The sequence below is a fragment of the Podarcis raffonei genome, chromosome 2 (genome assembly GCF_027172205.1).
Source record: "Podarcis raffonei isolate rPodRaf1 chromosome 2, rPodRaf1.pri, whole genome shotgun sequence".
NCBI classification, from domain to species: Eukaryota; Metazoa; Chordata; class Lepidosauria; order Squamata; family Lacertidae; genus Podarcis; species Podarcis raffonei.
Genome location: NC_070603.1, coordinates 111262122 through 111282444, shown reverse-complemented (window position 1 = coordinate 111282444; position 20323 = coordinate 111262122). Strand labels below are relative to the sequence as shown.

The following is a 20323-nucleotide window of genomic DNA, read 5'->3' as shown; positions in this document are numbered from 1 at the left end:
TCACAAGTCTAGCAGCTGCATTATGGATTAGTTGTTTCTGGGTCACCTTCCAAGGTAGCCCCACATAGAGCACATTCATGAGACATGCCCAGGGCTTTTTTCCCCAGCTGGAACTTGCTGGAACTTGGTTCTGGCATCTCTCAGGTGGGCAACATTGCTATTCTAAGAGAACAAGCGTTCATGGTGAGTTCCAGCACCCCTTTTTCTATAAAAAAGCACTGCTTATGCTAAGGACTGTAGCGCAACTCTCTTTAATTTCAACAGGACAGTTAAGCTCATGCAGGTGAAGATTTAAATTTGTCTCATGGCCTATGCATATTATATAAACGGAACCAGCGTAGAATAATTTTTCTCTTTCATTTCATACAGGAACATGTAAAACCAAAATAAAACCAAATAAAACCAAAGCAGGGCACACTTACAAAGAAGAAATGCTACACATATAAAAATATACGGATAAATTCATAAAGCATTACAGTGGCAGTGGCTTTGGTGGCGGCAGAGAGCGGCTAGCAAGAACGTTGCACATGTCTGCTGTGGCGGCAATGGAAGGGGGAAAACAAAACATTCCGGGGTCAAATCAGAAGCCGGGATGGCTTCTGTAATTCCCTGAATATCCTGGGGAAATAGGGACACTTGAAAGGTATGCCATTACCCTTCTAAATCCCCTGTAATCAGCAGCCAGCAAAGAACAGGAAGGGCAGGAAAATGCTGAGCACCATGACCTTACGTTTTAAATTATAAAAGCAAAAAGTTATGTGGGGAGGAAATGTAGCTTGGGCCTTTGATCAATCTGGACCTTAGGTGCAATTTGAACAATAAAAAACAGAACTCAATTTTTTTTTCTGGTCTGGCAAAACATGATCAGTAAGTATGTAGCAATAGGCTTCTGTACATAGATCTGAGTCAGGTGATATATATAATCACTGACAAGAGCTCCTCATGGCAAAAGCCCTACTTTTAGTGCCCGGTACCTGGTACTGATCTGAAGATCTATAAGAGCAGATGGCAATAGAACAGGCTTCCTCAAACTCGGCCCTCCAGATGTTTTTGGCCTACAACTCCCATGATCCCTAGCTAGCAGGACCAGTGGTCAGGGATGATGGGAATTGTAGTCTCAAAACATCTGGAGGGCTGACTTTGAGGAAGCCTGTAATAGACTAACTGCTCATGGCAAGGAGCTAAGGGCACTTGATCACCTTCTTGGAGGCAAGGCAGGCCTGGTTCATACTTCATGCTAAACCATGGTTTGTAATCTGAACCTGGCCAACAAAATGAATTATTAACCACGAACAAGGTGTATTTGTAAGCCATGGTTTGTTGTTGGTTTATAAACCTTGGTTGATGTTAGCCATTCCTTAGTGTTATGTGAAGTGTTTTTAAAAAATCAAAAAGTTAACAACCATGCTGTTGACGAAAAACTCCTCAGCATTTAGAGTGATCTCAGTAATCCTTATAACAGCCATGTATGATAGGCTAGCAGTATCTTCTTACATGTGCAAGGCTGAGACTGACAGGCCCACCTAAGGACATCTAGTAAGTAATGGATGAGGCGAAAATTTCACTTGGGCCTTCCTGACAGCTTGTACAATTACAGGCCCATCCTATACATGTCTGCTCAGGGAAAAAAATTCCCAATTAGTTGAATGGGATTTAATTCCAGATAGGCGGGTTACTATGCTGCGGCAACTGACTTATGAGCAACACAAACGAAGCATTTCCAAATAACTACACTTTTTGCAGAAGGTACATAAGCAGTACATAAGGTTTGGGATAGGGACCTTTGTATAATAGTGTGACTGCAATTTCGAAATGGCTACTAGTGTGCAAAGTTATGCATTCAATTTATTTTAAAGGCAGTTATTCCATTTATGCCCCACCTTGTTTCTGTCCTCAAACACAAGGCAGCATACATGTGGTTGCCAGGCGTCCAACATTCAGCCACTAGCCAGTCCCAGATTTAAGTGTTTTTGTTGTGCGTTGCTCTCACAAACTCATAACTTATGATGGGGATAATTTACTGTTACCCCTGTTTTACAGTTGAGGCTGAGAGGTAGGGTCTTAGGCACTCAAAGCTGATGGTGCTTGAATTCCACTCTACATGATCAAAGGCCAATTCCATTACTAGTACACACTGGCTCCAATCTCTCCCACCCATGACTTGCAAAAATGGTCATTTGTGGCAAATTCTGAGAACGACTGCTGGAGAAAAGGAATTCATGCGTTGTTGTCATCATCATTTTACTGTGTCTAGCTTGGCTTGATATAAAGTTCCATCTAGTTCTGTCGATCCATCTGCTACCTCTTTTGCTATGGAAGAGAACAAAGAACAGAACTATTGCACAAGAACAAAATCTATTTTAACTATCAGACAAGTGTAGTTATCAAAGGGGATGAAAGATGAGTTGCCTCCTCATGATGGCCACCTGAATCATACGGTTATAATGTTTGGGGGGGGGGGCTGAATGGTGCATATTTTTACCATCCAATGTCCTCCCCCCAATTTGCTCTTTGAATGGAGTGATAAACTGGAAGAAAGTCTTTCTGCAACAGTCCTATGTATTACAGTAAAAGATTTCTAAATACCTTGCATTTAGGGCTACATCAAACAAGCAGATTCGCTTCGCCATACAAAAACAAACACATTGATGTTTGAGTTCAGTCCTGAGAAACTGGGTCATCAGAAAGGGTCTAACACAATGGATTCCAGGGCTGTGGTTTTTTTGGTGCATAAGCTGGATTGTAAGGGTTGCCTGATGTGAAGATTGGGTAATGTGAAGTCTGGCGTGGCATTAGTGAATTTATCCCAATGAATTCAAGAGAACTTAAATCACTTATTCTTCAGTTTATATGGTGTTGTGGACTGGACTGCTTGAGCTTCTAGCTGTATTTTTTGTTTGTTTTTAGTTTCAGGTTTGAAATATAATAAATGCACTATAGGATCTGGAATTTAAAAGGTGAAAAAACAGACAAGTAAACAAGCATAAAACTCCAGAAGTATAATCACTTACCTCTCCCAACAACAGCTGGGGAAATTCTCCTGACATTCTTCAATTAGTGTGATGGATGCCTGCTTCCTTCACCATCTCCTAACATATTTGAAAGAGGGAAAAAAAAACATGAACAGCATCACTCAGAGGTTAGAGTCAAAGGGGCATAGCAGAGGAGGATAAGAGTCAGGCCACTGATCCATCTAGCTCAGTACTATCTCCAGGATTTCAGACAGATGTTATCTAGTCAGTGTAGACAAAGCTGAGCTAAATGGATCAATGATCTGACTCAAAGTTGCTCCAGATGTTTCAGGCAGATGTGCAAGTACCCTTTCCCATTTCTGCTCAGAGCCATTCTTCCTTCTTCCCGTATGGTGCTGGAATGATTGTCCTCACTCTGATTTGGCTTCAAATTCCATCACACTGCCCAATCTCATACGTTACATGGCACTGTCATGAAGTCCATTTAGAGTGAGGGCAATGCTGGATGGGAAGTAAAGCTTGCAAGGTCTCCCTGAAAACATCATGAGAAAGGAGAGAGCCCCGTCTGCAGTCTATGAACACGGTGCATTTTCAGCCGTACCCTAATTTCAACATGCAAGAGCAAGAGATCAGCCTTCAGATTCGAATTTCTCCGATTGAACCTGGAAGAACTGGCAGTGGATATGTTCAGTGCCTTCTATATATTCACTTTTCTAGAGGAAAAGAATGCAAAATGACTTCGTCAAAGCACCCCAAAGACCAATTCCATTCCAGATGGCACTCCAGTACTACATTTTATACTTTGTCAAATCTGCCAGATCTTATTCAAGGCTACATGCCCTCAGTTCATGAGATCTGTGCCTGTACTCTATGTAAGCTACACCAGGGGGGAGCCTTATTTATAGGTTTACAAATACCAAACATGGTACATTTGATCACATCAACTGGAGGCCAGAACTATCACATTCTACAGATTGGTTCTGAAAGTGCACAGAAAGCAATATGTTATGAACATTTAATTAGATTATACCCCGTAAGATGCAAAACAGATTTCACATTACACCATAGGACAAAAAGTCTGTCCCCTGCCTAGCTGTTACTCAGATGTGTAAATGTGTTAGGTTTGTGCACCTTGAGAGTGCTAGTGTGGTGTAGTGGTTAAGAGTGGTGGACTTGTAATCTGGTGAACTGGGTTCACTTCCCCGCTCCTCCACATGCAGCTGCTGGGCGACCTTGGGCTAGTCACACTTCTCTGAAGTCTCTCAGCCCCACTCACCTCACAGAGTGTTTGTTGTGGGGGAGGAAGGGAAAGGAGATTGTTAGCAGCTTTGAGACTCCTTCGGGTAGTGATAAAGCGGGATATCAAATCCAAACTCTTCTTCTTGATTGTTTTCTGGCACAGAGGTTTCCTGCTCCCTGCCTCCAAGAACCAGTTTATGCATTTCAGATTCTGTTATGCCAAGCTGGAGATGGGGTTTGGCACAGTCAAATGCTTCCTCATGTAAACACATAGAAAACTAGCACAATTTCTATCTCTTGGTAATGCTCAATTTCTGTGCTCAGGGTTCTCTCCCTTTCACCTCCACGTGGTAAAGAAGACCCACCCTCCACCCTGGAGACTGAAAAGGTGCAAACCAGAAAAAAGTTTTGCCACTTAACTCTGGGCACACCCAGGATGGTTTTGTGCTGTGTTTTGCAGGCCCAGGTCTGTGCTGTAGTGTACCAAACCTCCATACACCTCTCTGCCTCCTCTTACCTCCAGCCACTGAAAGATTCACAAAACTACATGCATCTTTCATGTTGTTGGATATCACTGTGATTTGGTATCTCCCAGAATCTTCCGGTTGCACATTGCAGATGACCAGCCAAGCGTTCGTCATGACTGACACTCTCCTCCGATGTTTCGGCAACACCTCGTAAAAGAGGTGGCAATAACGCTGCCACCACTTCTGCGGGTTGCTGGTTAGGCTGCATGACCTCATGTTAAGTTTCAGAATGAAGTCTTCTCCCGCTCCTTTGATGTGGTGCCACTGGACTTCAACGAAATCCCAGTCAGTCTTTGGGACTTGGACATCAACAGGGATGAATGCCGTTTCATTGACTGCTGCAGTGATGGGGGTCTTTGGCACTTGTATGCAGATGTCAGAAGGTTCACCTGCGTGTAAAAGAAGGAAAACTGACAAGGTTGAAATTGAACTTTCATAGAATCATTGAGTTGCAAGGGACCACAATGGTCATCCAGTCCAACCCCCTGCAATGCAGGATTCTTTTGCCCAACATAGGGTTGAAACATAGGGCATGCTCTGGTCCATGGGGTCACCAAGAGTCGGACATGACTAAACGACTAAACAACAACAAGGGTTCAAACCCACAACCCTGAGATTAAGAGTCTCATGATCTATGGACTGAGCTGTCCCTTTCTAGGAATGTCAAATATGGAAGATTTTCAACAAGTTAATCTGAATTTTCAAAGTTTGATATTAAAAGTTTAGTGGGTTTGTTTGTTTGTTTGTTTGTTTTTAAAACAGCATTTTGCCTTATTATGATTAAGGGGAGATTCAGGAAGCTGCCATCATATGCTAATGACGACAGTAGAATTTTCAGAGTAAGTCGGTGACAAATTCAGTTCTTGCTGCAACTTCCATCTTGCTCAACCCCCAGTTGCCCAATGAGTCATTAGTTCCTTGAAGATGTGAAAAGGTTAGGAAGATCATGAAGTTTTGGATCAAACTGAGCTCGCTGAAGAACATAAAATTATAAACAAACATTCATGTGACCTTGGGCTAACATTTTTACAGGCCGAGGTTGGCTGGATCTAGACACATAAAAAAATAATAATTCAGGAAAACGCATTGTAAAGCTCACAATGCAAAATCACATTGCTGAAGGATCGAACTGTACAGAGCCATCTGGTGTCAATGTTATAACACATTTATAATGCCCCCCTTTAATTAATGTAGCTGAGTCTCTTGTTCTCCCTGGAGAGACATTCTGCTCATTTAAGTATGTTGTTGCAACAGTGGAAACCCAATGAATAATGCCAGAAACCCACAATTTTCAAGGCAGACTATATAGCATTTTTAACATGTTCAACTTCTACAATGTGCTGCACATGGAGCTGCTGTCTTTGAAGAAGCTGCGGAAGCTGCCATTGGTCCAAAATACAGCTGTTAAAACTATTGAATGGGATCAACTGAATGAAACATTTTGCCCACTCTTAAACATTTTTTTACTGGCTGCTGGTCACAGTTCAAAATGTATGTTGAACTTCTTAATGCTTGATGTTAAAGGTTGAGTGGATTCCAGGTCTGGGAGTTGGGAAGTTCACCTTTTATAAATGGGGTTGCATTCCCTGTGGAGCAACAGGTGTACTGTTTGGAGGAGCTCCTAAATTCAGCTTGTCGCTGGAGGCTCAGATGATATCTATGATGACCAGTACCGAATATCAGCTTAAAAAGGTAAAGGTACCCCTGACCATTAGGTCCAGTTGTGACCAACTCTGGGGTTGCGGCGCTCATCTCGCTTTATTGGCCGAGGGAGCCGGCGCTTGTCCGCAGACAGCTTCCAGGTCATGTGGCCAGCATGACTAAGCCGCTTCTGGCGAACCAGAGCAGCGCATGGAAACGCCGTTTACCTTCCCGCCAGAGCAGTACCTATTTATCTACTTGCACTTTGTGCTTTCGAACTGCTAGGTTGGCAGGAGCAGGGACCGAGCAACGGGAGCTCACCCCATCGCGGGGATTCAAACCGCCGACCTTCTAATCAGCAAGTCCTAGGCTCTGTGTTTTAACCCACAGCACCACCCGCGTCCCTTGAATATCAGCTTAGGCTGGCACTATCCCTTTCCTGGACAACAAGGTGTTCATACCCACCCATCTAGCTTCAAAGTCTCCATCTCGGTGTGAGTTGCTGGTTTGCAAGCAGGCACTGGGTCTGGGTGGGTGCAGCTTCTCCCAGCTCCTGAGGTGGCATCTGGTCCAGGGAAAGAGCACAGGACCTGCCTCCTTGCCCTGATTCCTGATTAGCCATCCTAAGCCACTGCTGAGAGCCTTCCCTAAATTCTGGCAACTTTCCTCATCAGGAAAGGAAGGAGCTGGAAGTTGTGTCTTCACACTAGAACCAAATGGAGACAGGGGTTCCATCTGTTCTTGCCTCATCTTCCTCCTCTTTCTCCAGAGTCTACTATTCGGGGATTGAACCCAAAGGCACTGTCATGACAGCGAGGCAGGTGCCAAACAGGCTAAGAACCTCTTTGGAGTGGCGGGCGGCTCCACATCTGTGGAACTATCTTCACAGGGATGCACACTTGGCACCCTATCCAGTTTCAGCAAAATAGCCAGTCATCTTAACGTACTTGTGTGGTATGTAATTCACTGAGAGCAGTCAAGTACAACATTCCTTGTTTTGCTAGAGTGGACATGCATTTGGTCCAGCCAGTTGAAACTTCCTGTTTCTCCTGGCCTGAGCATCCTTCCTTGCATGTGACTAGCAGGTGGGCATGACCTTTCCAGACCTGGTAAAAGGACAAGGCATGGTGCCACACTCTCTCTTTCCCATCTTCCTTTCATCCTGCAAGCTTCCAAGATTGCCAACTGCAGTCACTAGGTCAACCCACATATGGGGTAAACCTATTTCTATATTCTTGTAACTTTAAGCCTTAACCCTGCCTTCACGGATCACACTGTGCTCTGCCTGAGTAAACTTTCTTTTTATTGCTTATGAATAAGACTGTGGTGTCTTTATTCCTTTAGGATGGATTCAAGGGGTCTTTCCAGGAAAATATTAGAACACATTTCAATCTGGACAAGCCAGACTGAATTGCATATTGTCTTAAGAAACTCACAAAAGTTTGCATCTAGTTTTCTGCTGTGTAAAGGAGAATGCACTCTGCTAAGTAAAGAAACTTGTTAACACAAGTTAGGAAGGATATTAATGAACAATATATCCTTTCCTGTCACCCTGAACATTCCTACAACATACCCAGTTTTTCGCTTTATTCAACACTGCTGTTTTAACAACTTGCCTATATGGAGCGCACAAAGATAGGGAAAGCTGCTCTAAGATTTTGCACATCTGAGCTAGTGGCCGATATCGCCGCATCTCAGGGCAATGAATTTCACAGCGTGAAGAAGAAGAGTGATTAATGTTTGTGTTTTTGAATCAAAGGACTCCTGCATCTGATTCGCACCCACCCACCACAGAACTACCGTACTTACGCATACATGAGGCAAAAGCGTCTTTGCATGAATCGTATCTTGGCAGTTTGGAGAGACGTTCGAATGCACTGCTGTTTGGGTAGTCACATTGTTGTGCTGAGTAGATCACTGGATGTGGCAAGGTCACCTGGCTTCTTCGAGCAGAGTCTTGGGAAGCTTGGAAGCCATGGAAGACATTAGAGAACTGACAGCAATTAAGGACAACAGGACAAAAAACCAACCACAAGAAATAGACATGCTGCCTTTGTACAAAATACAGTCCCAATCTTACCCTACTTAGCTTTTTTATTTTTACTTTTTGCTTCCTACTTCCTGTTAGACTTTCAGTTCAGCAAAATGAAGTTTACTAATAGCTCTTGTGAGTTGCTTATATCTCTGTACAGATCACATCTGGGTAAATGGAAAAAGCCTCATTTCCTTAGCAACAAAATATTGCTGTTTTAGAGATCTGCTCACCATCTGCGGTGGGCAGTGTGGCAGCCCCACGTCCAGGACCTTTAGGGACCCTGTGGAGGGATGCCGCCCACGTCATTCTGACTCACCCCACTGCCATGCCCCCAGCTGTCCAAATGGCTCTAGCCATTTGGTTTTCGCCTACCTTGTACCAATCGTCACAACTTTTTAAGGTTAGGCATTGGGTAAGCCTTTGTTTCAGAGAGGGGATGCTCCATTTGACGTATGTTATAGGGCTCCCACTACTGGTGGTTTACCCTTAGTGTGACTCCCTGCAGATGGGAAGAGTCAATATATAGCTAGGTGTCACCCAAGCCTAAGCCAAACCACTCACATCTGTAACCAATAAAGTTGTGGCCTAATTTATCCCATTAACCTAAAATAATTGTGTCCATGTGTTTATTATCTAAAGGAACTCTGGGCCCGGGGCCTTGGCTCGCAATTATTTCTTTATTAAGGATATTAATCTGTCTTGCTTTCCAGTCAATGTTGGCTACCAAAGCAGCCTACACTAAAACATCTACATTATAACAAAAAACCAACAACAAAACATTGTATAAGGAGTAAGTGGAAAGTTTATGACATCCTTTCTGGTCGCAGGCAGCTGATAACATTGGCCAGGTTCTTCCCTTCAGAGCATCCTTCCCCAATCTGTTGCTTTCCATATGCTTCTGGACCACAACTCCCATCATTCCAGACTTTTGGCCATGCTGGAATTTGGGCTGGTGAAATTTGGAAATCAACAGCACCAGGATGCAGAAGCGTGCTCCAAAGGGAGGCGACAAAAGGAACAGCAGGTGGACTGCGGGGTTGGCAGATGGAATAGAAGCACCCACCTACCCACCCCAATATGGATAATACTCTGCTTCCTGGCATCTGAAACCATCTAGGGCAGGGGTCAGCAACCTTTTTCAGCTGTGGGGTGGTCCACCATCCCTCAGACCATGTGGTGGGCCGGACTATATTTTTTGGGGGGAAATGAATGAATTCCTATGCCCCACAAATAATCCAGAGATGCATTTTAAATAAAAGGACACATTCTACTCATGTAAAAACACCAGGCAGGCCCCACAAATAATCCAGAGATGCATTTTAAATAAAAGGACACATTCTACTCATATAAAAACATGCTCATTCCTGGACCGTCCGCGGGCCAGATTCAGAAGGTGATTGGGTCGCATCCGGCCCCCGGGCCTTAGGTTGCCTACCCCTGATCTAGGCTTTTCCGTACAGAAAGAAAGGGCAGAAAGCACTCCAGACAGAAACTGTTCTGCAAGGGAGACTGGACAAAGGCAATATCCCTGCAAGGTAGCAAATGCTTGATTTCTGTTCAGCAAATGAATAGGAACTCTGCCTTATTTATTGCATGAAAGCAACAGTATCAATGGCATGAGGAAGTCCTCTTACAAACCAGGATGACCGGAACAGGGATTACTTACCTGGAAGAGTGAGAATGATCAAAGCCAGTGTCAAAGCAACAATTCCTGCCAGCGAAATGCCAAGACCAATTTTCCACCAGAGAAGATTGGAGGATGGATCTGTGGAATTAAAAGTTCGTGGTGAAGACCACTGAGTGTGCACTGCGGCTGTTACTGTAAGGTAAAGGTAAAGGTACCCCTGCCTGTACGGGCCAGTCTTGCCAGACTCTGGGGTTGTGCGCCCATCTCACTCAAGAGGCCGGGGGCCAGCGCTGTCCGGAGACACTTCCGGGTCACGTGGCCAGCGTGACATCGCTGCTCTGGCGAGCCAGAGCCGCACACGGAAATGCCGTTTACCTTCCCGCTAGAAAGCGGTCCCTATTTATCTACTTGCACCCGGGGGTGCTTTCGAACTGCTAGGTTGGCAGGCGCTGGGACCGAGCAACGGGAGCGCACCCCGCTGCGGGGATTCGAACCGCGACCTTTAGATCAGCAAGCCCTAGGCACTGAGGCTTTTACCCACAGCGCCACCCGCGTCCCGGCTGTTACTGAGTCTGGTACAAAGCGGCAACCAAGACCACAGAAGGATCCAATGACTTCATCGCTCTGTGGAAGACCACATACCCCTAAACCAGCAATGGAAGCAGAATTCCATGTGTTCAGCTGACATCAATGAGGATTTTTAAAATTTTAATGTAGGGATATGTATCTAAGTGTATCTCAAGCAGCTGCAGGTGTGCAAGTATTTGCTCTTGAGCAACAGTTGAAACTGGACTGGCTTCCTTTTTGTGTCTCAGAGGCTCAAACGTTATTGAGCTTTCTAAAATCACATGTACTGGAGATGGTAAACTCTGAGCCTTTCAACCCCAGGATGCTATTGGGACTCATACTATGGCTTGCTGACCTCTCCAATCCTATCATGAGTCGTTCCCTAGACCAGATGGCTGGGAAGTCACCTGCTTTTGATGGGGTTTACACTGCCTCTGAAGGAGCAAGGTTCGTAGCCTGGGGGTACTCCTGGAACCTCTGCTGTTGCTCGAGGCTCAGGTGGCCTCAGTGGCCTGGAGTGTCTTTCTTCAGCTTCAGATGGTGGCCCAGCTATGCCCCTATCTGGACAGGGATAGCCTAACTACTGTTGTCTATGCTCTGGTAACCTCAGGGTTAGATTACTGCAATGTGTTATACGTTATACTGCATCTGAAGATGGTTCAGAAACTTCAGCTGATGCAGAATTCAGCGGCCAGTTTGCTCACCAGAGCAAGACGGTTCAAGCATATTACACTGATCCTGGTCCATCAGCACTGGCTACCAATTAGTTTCCGGGCTCAATTCAAAGTGCTGGTTTTGACCTATAAAGCCTTAAATGGCTCAGGACCGCAATACCTCAAGGACCGCCTCTTTCCATATGAACCTACCCAGACCCTGAGATCATCTTCTGAGGCCCTCCTTCTTGAAAGGTCCAGAGGGTGGCAAGATGAGAACGGGCCTTCTTTGTGGTGGCTCCCTGTCTGTGCAATGCTCTCCCCAGGGATGTCCACCTGGCACCTTCATTATACACCTTTAGACACCAGGCAAAAACATTCCTTTTTAACGAGGCCTTTGGTTGATCTTATTGACATGCAACACCCTTTTAGAATGTGGCTTTTGGGGGGGGGTATTGGGTTATTGCTTTCAGTTTGATTTTATATGTTGTGGTCTTGTTGTGAACTGCCCTGAGACCTCTGGGTATAGGGCGGTGTCTAAGTTGAATAAATAAATAAAACAAACTAATAAATATATTGAACCCAGATTCTTAAAAAAGCATATCACAAATTCTCAAGACCCAGATCTATCCCAATAGCAGTTTAAAAGAACCCTCCAGTAACATCATATTTTCAATATCATAACCTAAAAATCTTTTATTTTTTTTTAAAAATGAACTGAATCCTGAAATCTTGTAAAATCTTGACATTTCCTCAGCTTTTCATTTCAGCTCTGTTGCTTATGCTCATGAAATCAAGGTTATATTTAGGGAGTCTTTTATGTTTTGAATTAGGTCTGGTTTCCTGTGTGCCTGTTAATTTGTATTTGCTTCCTGAGCTGTCATTACCATAGTAATATACTTTCTTGTGGTAATAATCACTGTGGTAATCCAGGTGATCTGGGATGCGGGTGGCGCTGTGGGTAAAAGCCTCAGCGCCTAGGGCTTGCCGATCGAAAGGTCGGCGGTTTGAATCCCCGCGGCGGGGTGAGCTCCCGTTGCTCAGTCCCAGCGCCTGCCAACCTAGCAGTTTGAAAGCACCCCCGGGTGCAAGTAGATAAATAGGGACCGCTTACTGGCGGGAAGGTAAACGGCGTTTCCGTGTGCTGCGCTGGCTCGCCAGATGCAGCTTTGTCACGCTGGCCACGTGACCCGGAAGTGTCTCCGGACAGCGCTGGCCCTCGGCCTCTTAAGTGAGATGGGCGCACAACCCTAGAGTCGGATACGACTGGCCCATATGGGCAGGGGTACCTTTACCTTTACCTTTAATCCAGGTGATCAGGCACGATTCAGTAAGAACATCATCTGGAAATTCTACATGCTTCAGGCAGTTCATATCCAAAACATTTACTCAGGTTAATTAACAGTGGTTTGGAGAGAAAGGGAAAATTCCCGTCTGTGTAAGGCATGGAACAAGCAGAAGTGTGGGCAAGCCGGTTTGTTCCATACCATGGAACCTAGCCATGAATTGTTTCAGCCAGGTTGGGGTTACAATTTCTGAGTAGCGGAATGGAAGCTGTCCTCAGAAAATATCACAAGCACAACTAGTGCAAAGAGGTCTATTATTTTCATTTCTTACATTCACCATCATACACCACACACTAAAAAGAAAGGAAGGAAGGAAGGAAGGAAGGAAGGAAGGAAGGTAGGAGTTCACATCATGCTTTTATGTGTTACTTTTATTGTTGTTGGCCGCTCTGAGCCTGGCTTTGGCTGGGGAGGGCGGGATATTATTATTATTATTATTATTATTATTATTATTATTATTATTATTATTATTATTATTTGCTCCTTGCTCACGCCCTGTATCAATAGGGCCAGAGGAGCCAGTTGTTCATATCTATCACAGCAATGATTCATTTATGTATTTGCCTTAGTGCAGTAACTAGCTGGAACAAAAAAGTGGTACTTTAAGGGTGTTTGGTGTTTAAGGATGCAATGAAACATGACCAGAAATGAAGGTGAGGTAGAGGAGATTCTGGCCAAAAAAAAGAAAAAAGTTTTTAATATGATTTGGACAGTTTAAGTACAGAAACTGAGCACATTTTACCATTATAAAATCAGTGTACATGCTCTCTCTGACATTGTCTGTCTCTTAAGTGCTTAATAGACACACATATCTATTGTGTCTAATCCCCTGCTCATATTTTCAAATTGCACATTATCAGCTTTCCGGCTGCATAACTTTTGCTGCAACTGCACATTCTGTGCACAATTGCACACTAAAACACACCTGATTTTAATGATTTTGTTGAAGAAGAAGAAGAAAAAGCCACACGCACAAAGTTCACTACAAACTCCTTCCAAATAAAACATACAGGCTTCCTCTTAAGAAACTTCCCTTTTAGTCGCAGTGGCTGCTCTCCTTAAAGAAAAAGGGTGGACATTTCAAAGTCAAGTACCTTTGGTTTTCTTGAGAGGTGGTCTTGGGTACGCGTCCCGGGTGGCTGGGTCTATAGCCATGTACCCATCTTCATCCTCCATCTTCAATGTTAGTCGCCTGATGGACAAGACTTCAGAAAAGGGGCTTGCAGGTCCTTGAAATTCTTCCTGGCAGCCTGATGCAATTGTATGTAAACGGGTTTACAAAACCAACTTCCCAGTTGGTGAAAGTCAGTTTCATTTAGCTGGAATCCATTAGTTAAAACTGGTATTGGGCAATGTCTGCAGGGGGCCACCAACTGCTAGTTAGCTGATAGAAGGTGTCCTTTGTGACAAGTTTATGGCAGTCGTGATCCTTTCATCCTCGTCACCTTCCTGCCTGCTGTAGCGAGCCAAACTCCAGGTGCGCAGCACAGCAGTTGGAGGAGAGATCAGACAACTGGGCTGGAAAGGAACGGGAAGAAGAAGCCGTGTGGCTGCAGCTCTTGCATAATCAGTATTTTTAAAGTCACAGAACAAATTTCCAGGCACTGCTTGAATGGGTCTCTCTGTGTGCGCACGCACACACACTCTTGTTGTTTAGTCGTTTAGTCATGTCCGCCTCTTCGTGGCCCCATGGACCAGAGCACGCCAGGCACTCCTGTCTTCCACTGCCTCCCGCAATTTAGTCAAACTCATGCTGGTAGCTTTGAGAACACTGTCCAACCATCTCGTCTTCTGTTGTCCCCTTCTCCTTGTGCCCTCCATCTTTCCCAGTGTCAGGGTCTTTTCCAGGGAGTCTTCTCTTCTCATGAGGTGGCCAAAGTCTTGGAGCCTCAGCTTCATGATCATGTCCTTCCGGTGAGCACTCAGGGCTGATTTCCTTCAGAATGGAGAGGTTTGATCTTCTTGCAGTCCAAGAGTCTCTTCCAGCACCATAATTCAAAAGCATCCATTCTTCGGTGATCAGCCTTCTTTATGGCCCGGCTCTCACTTCCATACATCCCCTTCCATACATTCCCCTTCATGGATCACTGCCTTGCCGTGGTGAAGGGGCTTGAATAACTCAGAGAAGCTATGAACTATGCCGAGCAGGGCGTGCACACACACACACACACACACACACACACACACACAAAATGGGCCCCGATTCCTTGCCTTTTGTGATGCTTCCAAGCATTTGGCATTCAGAGCTGCACCCCTTCAAGTGTTGGGAATTCCATTCCTCCCGTGCTGCAGATGTGTGGGATTGTTACATGTCACATGTCTGTTTACATTCCAGCCCTGATTATTGGAGTCTTGTGAGCGGAAAGGGAGATACGCTGTTTCCGCTCTGTATAGCTATTGCTTTTGCGGTTCTCTCTCCGAGGACAAAAAACAGAGAGAGAAACCATGTTTTCTTTGTTCTGTTACGTTTGATTTAATTTGCAATAAATTGGGACGTGGGTGACACTGTGGTCTAAACCACTGAGCCTCTTGGGCTTGCCGATCAGAAGGTCGGCGGTTTGAATCCCCGCGACAGGGTGAGCTCCCATTGCTCGGCCCCAGCTCCTGCAGTTTGAAAGCACGCCCAAAAGTGCAAGTAGATAAATAGGTACCGCTCCGGCGGGAAGGTAAACAGTGTTTCCGTGCACTGCTCTGGTTTCGCCAGAAGTGGCTTAGTCCTGCTGGCCACATGACCCAGGAAAACTGTCTGTGGACAAACACTGGCTCCCTCGGCCTGTAAAGCCAGATGAGCGCCACAACCCCAGAGTCGTCTGCAACTGGACTTAACTGTCAGGGGTCCTTTACTTTTTTTAAGGCTTAGCTTCTGTTTGGACTCTGCTAGTCATGTGCTCATGTCCTTGGATATGGGTCACATCAGCGTGATGGGAGACCGGAGTGATGAATCCCGGGTGACGCTGCGTTTGGGGGGCACCAGCCTCAGCGTTATCACCCAACATCAAGCACAGCTAATTGATGCTGATAAACCTTCCCTGCCTAATTTTCTCTAAGCCCCTTTTGAAGCCACCCAAACCGATAGCCGACCTCTACACCTTGCTGGAGTCGATTCCATATACAGTGGTACCTCGGGTTAAGTACTTAATTCGTTCCAGAGGTCCGTTCTTAACCTGAAACTGTTCTTAACCTGAAGCACCACTTTAGCTAATGGGGCCTCCCGCTGCTGCCGCGCCGCCGGAGCACAATTTCTGTTCCCAACCTGAAGCAAAGTTCTTAAGCCTAGGACCCTCGTACCTACAGGACCTCCTCCTCCGGTATGCCCCACGGAGAGCCTCAAGGTCCATAAATAGCAACACCCTAGTGGTCCCGGGCCCTAAGGAAGTTAGATTAGCCTCAACCAGAGCCAGGGCCTTCTCAACACTGGCTCCGGCCTGGTGGAACGCTGTGTCTCATGAGACCAGGGCCCTGCAGGATCTGATTTCTTTCCACAGGGCCTGTAAGACAGAGTTGTTCCGCCTGGCCTTTGGCTTGGAGCCAATTTGATTCCCTCCCCCTCTTTCTTTTTTCTTTTTCCTTTCTCCTCCTGTGATGAGGCTACATTTTAATATTTTAATGTTTCAATATTTTAATGTTGTATTTTAATTTTGTTTTTAAGTTGTAATCATTCAACTTGTTTTTATTATTGCTTGTTAGCCGCCCTGAGCCTGGCCTTGGCTGGGGAGGGCGGGGTATAAATAAAAATTATTATTATGATTATTATTAACCTGAGGTAATATTTCTGGGTTAGCGGAGTCTGTAACCTGAAGCGTATGTAACCTGAAGCGTATGTAACCCGAGGTGCCACTGTACAACGCATGAAAAGCATTTTCTTTCGGGGAATCCAGCCTTTGAGAACCTGAACGAGCAGCGAATGCTCAATATGCTCAATGCGCTTCTGTATATCTCAGCTGGCCTCTTCTGAACCAGCCAAGCAGGTAACAAGGGTGGGGCTTTCCTGGCAGCAGGTGCTGAGCAAGTGCCAAGAGGTAGGTGCCCCAAATGCCTTGGGGAAGGGCTGTGGCTCACTGGTAGGGCACCTGCTTTGCACGCAGAAGGTCCCAGGTTTCATTCCTAACATCTCTAGGTCGGGTTGGAGAGCCAGCACTGAGCTAAATGAGCCAATGGTCTGGCTCTGTGTTAATCGACTTACTAGGTGGCGCTGTGGGTTAAAGCCTCAGTGCCTAGGACTTGCCGACCGAAAGGTCGGCGGTTCGAATCCCCGCGGCGGGGTGCGCTCCTGTCGCTCGGTCCCAGCGCCTGCCAACCTAGCAGTTCGAAAGCACCCTTGGGTGCAAGTAGATAAATAGGGACCGCTTACCAGCGGGAAGGTAAACGGTGTTCCGTGTGCTGCGCTGGCTCGCCAGATGCAGCTTGTCACGCTGGCCACGTGACCCGGAAGTGTCTCCGGACAGCGCTGGCTCCCGGCCTCTTGAGTGAGATGGGCGCACAACCCTAGAGTCTGGCAAGACTGGCCCGTACGGGCAGGGGTACCTTACCATGTCCCTATATGATTTGTGGAAAATCAAGGTTGAGAATTCGGTCCTGGCAAATATCTCACAGGCTGCTTGTTTGGTTTCGCCTTTCTATTCAAATGACGGGAGAAGCCTTTAGGTTGCTTCAGTGTGTGGGTGCACTCCAGGTATCTATTAAAGATGCAGGCCACAAAGAGAAATGGAAAACCGAATAATAATAATAATAATAATAATAATAATAATAATAATAATAATTTATTTATACCCCGCCCATCTGGCTGGGTTTCCCCAGCCACTCTGGGCGGCTTCCAACAAAACACTAAAATACAGTAACCTATTAAACATTAAAAGCTTCCCTAAACAGGGCTGCCTTTAGATGTCTTCTAAAAGTTTGGTAGTTATTTTTCTCTTTGACATCTGGTGGGAGGGCATTCCACAAGGCAGGCGCCACTACCGAGAAGGCCCTCTGCCTGGTTCCCTGTAACTTGGCCTCTCGCAGTGAGGGAACCACCAGAAGGCCCTCGGCGCTGGACCTCAGTGTCCGGGTAGAACGATGGGGCTGGAGACGCTCTTATTGGCTCCCTGCTCCAACCTGTTATACTTTAAAACTGACCTTTTTGCCTCTTTGTGGAAACTCTCTAGCTTTGGTAGCTTGTAGGGGTGGCAACTTGCCCTCAGGATTGTGGGTGCCCGGCCCCCCAACATGCAGGCATGGGTGTGTGACGTTGCATGTTTGTGTTGCAGTGGCTGCTGCCGGCTCCTCTTCCTCCTCCTCACTGCAGCCAGTGAGGCACCCTTTTCCATGGGGAGAGGCTCAGACTTGAGCCCCCCCCCACCCGAAAAGGGTGCCTTGCTTGGTGGTTGTGGAGGGCGAAGCTGAACTGCTGCTCTCTCAGAGGCAACGCTGCTGCTTGCTGGCTGGCTTTTCTCATTGACTTTGTGGGTGCCCAGTCTCCACAATTATATTATTTTGGGGGCCCAAGCACTCACAGCCCCCTGGAATTGGCTCCTATGGTAGCTTGCAGTGGTGAAGATTACACAATTCACGTGGCAGGTGCATAAGTCTGCACACACAGGCCAAGGTGAAGGTACAAAACAGACCAAACAGAAGTGTGGGGTGAAAAAGGCCGCACCTTTATTGTCTAGAATGATGTAAGTGGGGTTGGCATTGCAATGGAGCTTTAATAATAATAATAATAATAATAATAATAATAATAATAATAATTTGTATACCGCACAATACTTGCAGATCTCAGGGTGGCTCACAACATAAAATCACGGTAAAAATGCATAATAAAAACTTCAAAAGAGCAGCCCAAGAGTGGTTATTATTATTATTATAAATTCTAAATTATTATTATTAATTAAATTTGTATACCGACCTTCATTCATAGATTTCAGGGCTGTTCATGCTGCCTGAGTTGTTGTTGCCATGGATATTTGCTTACATATGATAGCAATCACTGTTGTTATCCAAGTGATCCGGTATGATTCATCCATTCAGAAATCCCTATCTGGAAATTCTACCTGCTTCAGTCAGTTAGCGTCCAAAACATTTACTCAGGATAATTAACAACAGGGTGGAGAGTAAAGGAAAATCCCATCTGTGCAACTCCACAAGATCTCCTGAATTAAATGAAATTGGATTTTTCTAGCAGGGTGTAGACAGGGAAAAGAAATCAGTGAGTTTTTATTTAGGTCATTGAAGTATTCTAAGATAAATGAACACAGTGTGGATGCATAGTCATCTGCAATAGTCACACATAGGATTCCATTCCATTTGAACACTGTTCATATTATGTGGAAGCAGGGCTTTTTTCCCAGGGGGAACGCACAGGAACTCAGTTCCGGCTCCTCTCAGGTGGGCACCATTGCCATTCTAAGAGAATGAGGGAGATGTTCATGGTGAGTTCTGGTGCCTCTTAACTGTGGAAGCCTACAGGGAAGCAACTAATGAGCATCTAAAGGTGGAGCCAACTTCATATATATATATTTCAAATTTACATTTTGGAATATTTGTTTAAACAACCTTAAATCAATGACTTCCCTTCTTCTCTTTCCGTGGTTCAGTTTGCATACCATACATCCCGGCATACTCTACATCAGCTAAACCATTCAGTATTCCATTGTTACATCCATCAAAACTTATTTACGCTGTTGAATTTATCTTAATGCTGCCAGCGTTTTCAAGTGTACACAATTTTCACCCATATATTCAATAGGCATATGTGCTTCTCATTCTCTTCCATAGCTGTCAACTTTTCCCTTTTCTTGCAAGGAATCCTATTCGGAATAAGGGAATTTCCCTTTAAAAAAAGGAAACATTGACAGCTATGTTCTCTTCTTCTATATGTTAAATCTGATAGCTGCGCATATTCCACCAGTTTAAGTTGCCATTCTTCTTTGGTTGGAACCTTGCTCATTTTCCATTTTGGGACTAACGAAACACGGGCCGCAGTGGTGGCATACATAAATTTTTTTTTGGGACACCTGGGAATTTCTGCCTGAATTATCCCCAACAGAAAGGACTCTGGTGTTTTTTTGGGGGGAGCAGGCCAGGAGCACAGTCCCACCTCCCAGTAATTTCATGCACCATTTGGGCAGATGAGATTTATGTTGATTTATGTTGCAACATTTACCACCCACCTCTTTGCCCGACAACAGCCCCGCCTTCGAAGATGGCCATTATTAAATGAAAACTTATACACACTAATAAGATACTTTTCGAAGATGACTTATGAAGGCTGTTGGGGTGAAGGGATGCACCAGTGTTGGGAAAATGTCCTTTTCCTAGGACCTCAGAGCAGACCCAGGAAGTAGGCGATGCCACACTGAAGAACAGATTCCTTTACAAGGGCAGAGGAAACACTGTGTGGCACTTAGAGGCTTGCACACATAGCAGGAGCATCACCCTGGTTATTCATCACACAGAGAAGAAGAAAAATGGTGTTGCAACTTGTTTATTTATTTCATAAAATGTATACACCGCTTGACTGTAAGGAGAAACTTCAGTGCAGTTTACAAAGAGTTGTTCAGAGGTGCTTCTGGGGCTCAGATTTTTCTGAACAGATTGTTTCTGAATATAAGGAACTTGCAAGTTTTCCAAGCTCCTGGAAAAGGAAGATTGTAGTCGGAAACATGCAGAGTCTATGTAACAGCCTTGTCTCAGTAAGCGCTGGAACCTGCCCTCCTAATTCTTTATGTTCTCCAT

General features: G+C 45.3%; 1 protein-coding gene across 1 annotated transcript; it reads right to left on the bottom strand.

Moving 5' to 3' along the window:
* Positions 1–1678: 1678 nt before the first annotated feature.
* LOC128408679 (uncharacterized) lies at positions 1679–14451 on the bottom strand. The gene is made up of 6 exons (XM_053378673.1): positions 13702–14451; positions 10081–10179; positions 8189–8344; positions 4729–5127; positions 3012–3089; positions 1679–2310 (listed from the first exon to the last, which is right to left on the bottom strand). Exons 1-5 carry the CDS (start codon positions 13781–13783, stop codon positions 3055–3057), a joined length of 771 nt encoding a protein of 256 aa, XP_053234648.1. The 5' UTR covers positions 13784–14451; the 3' UTR covers positions 1679–2310; positions 3012–3054.
* Positions 14452–20323: the final 5872 nt, after the last annotated feature.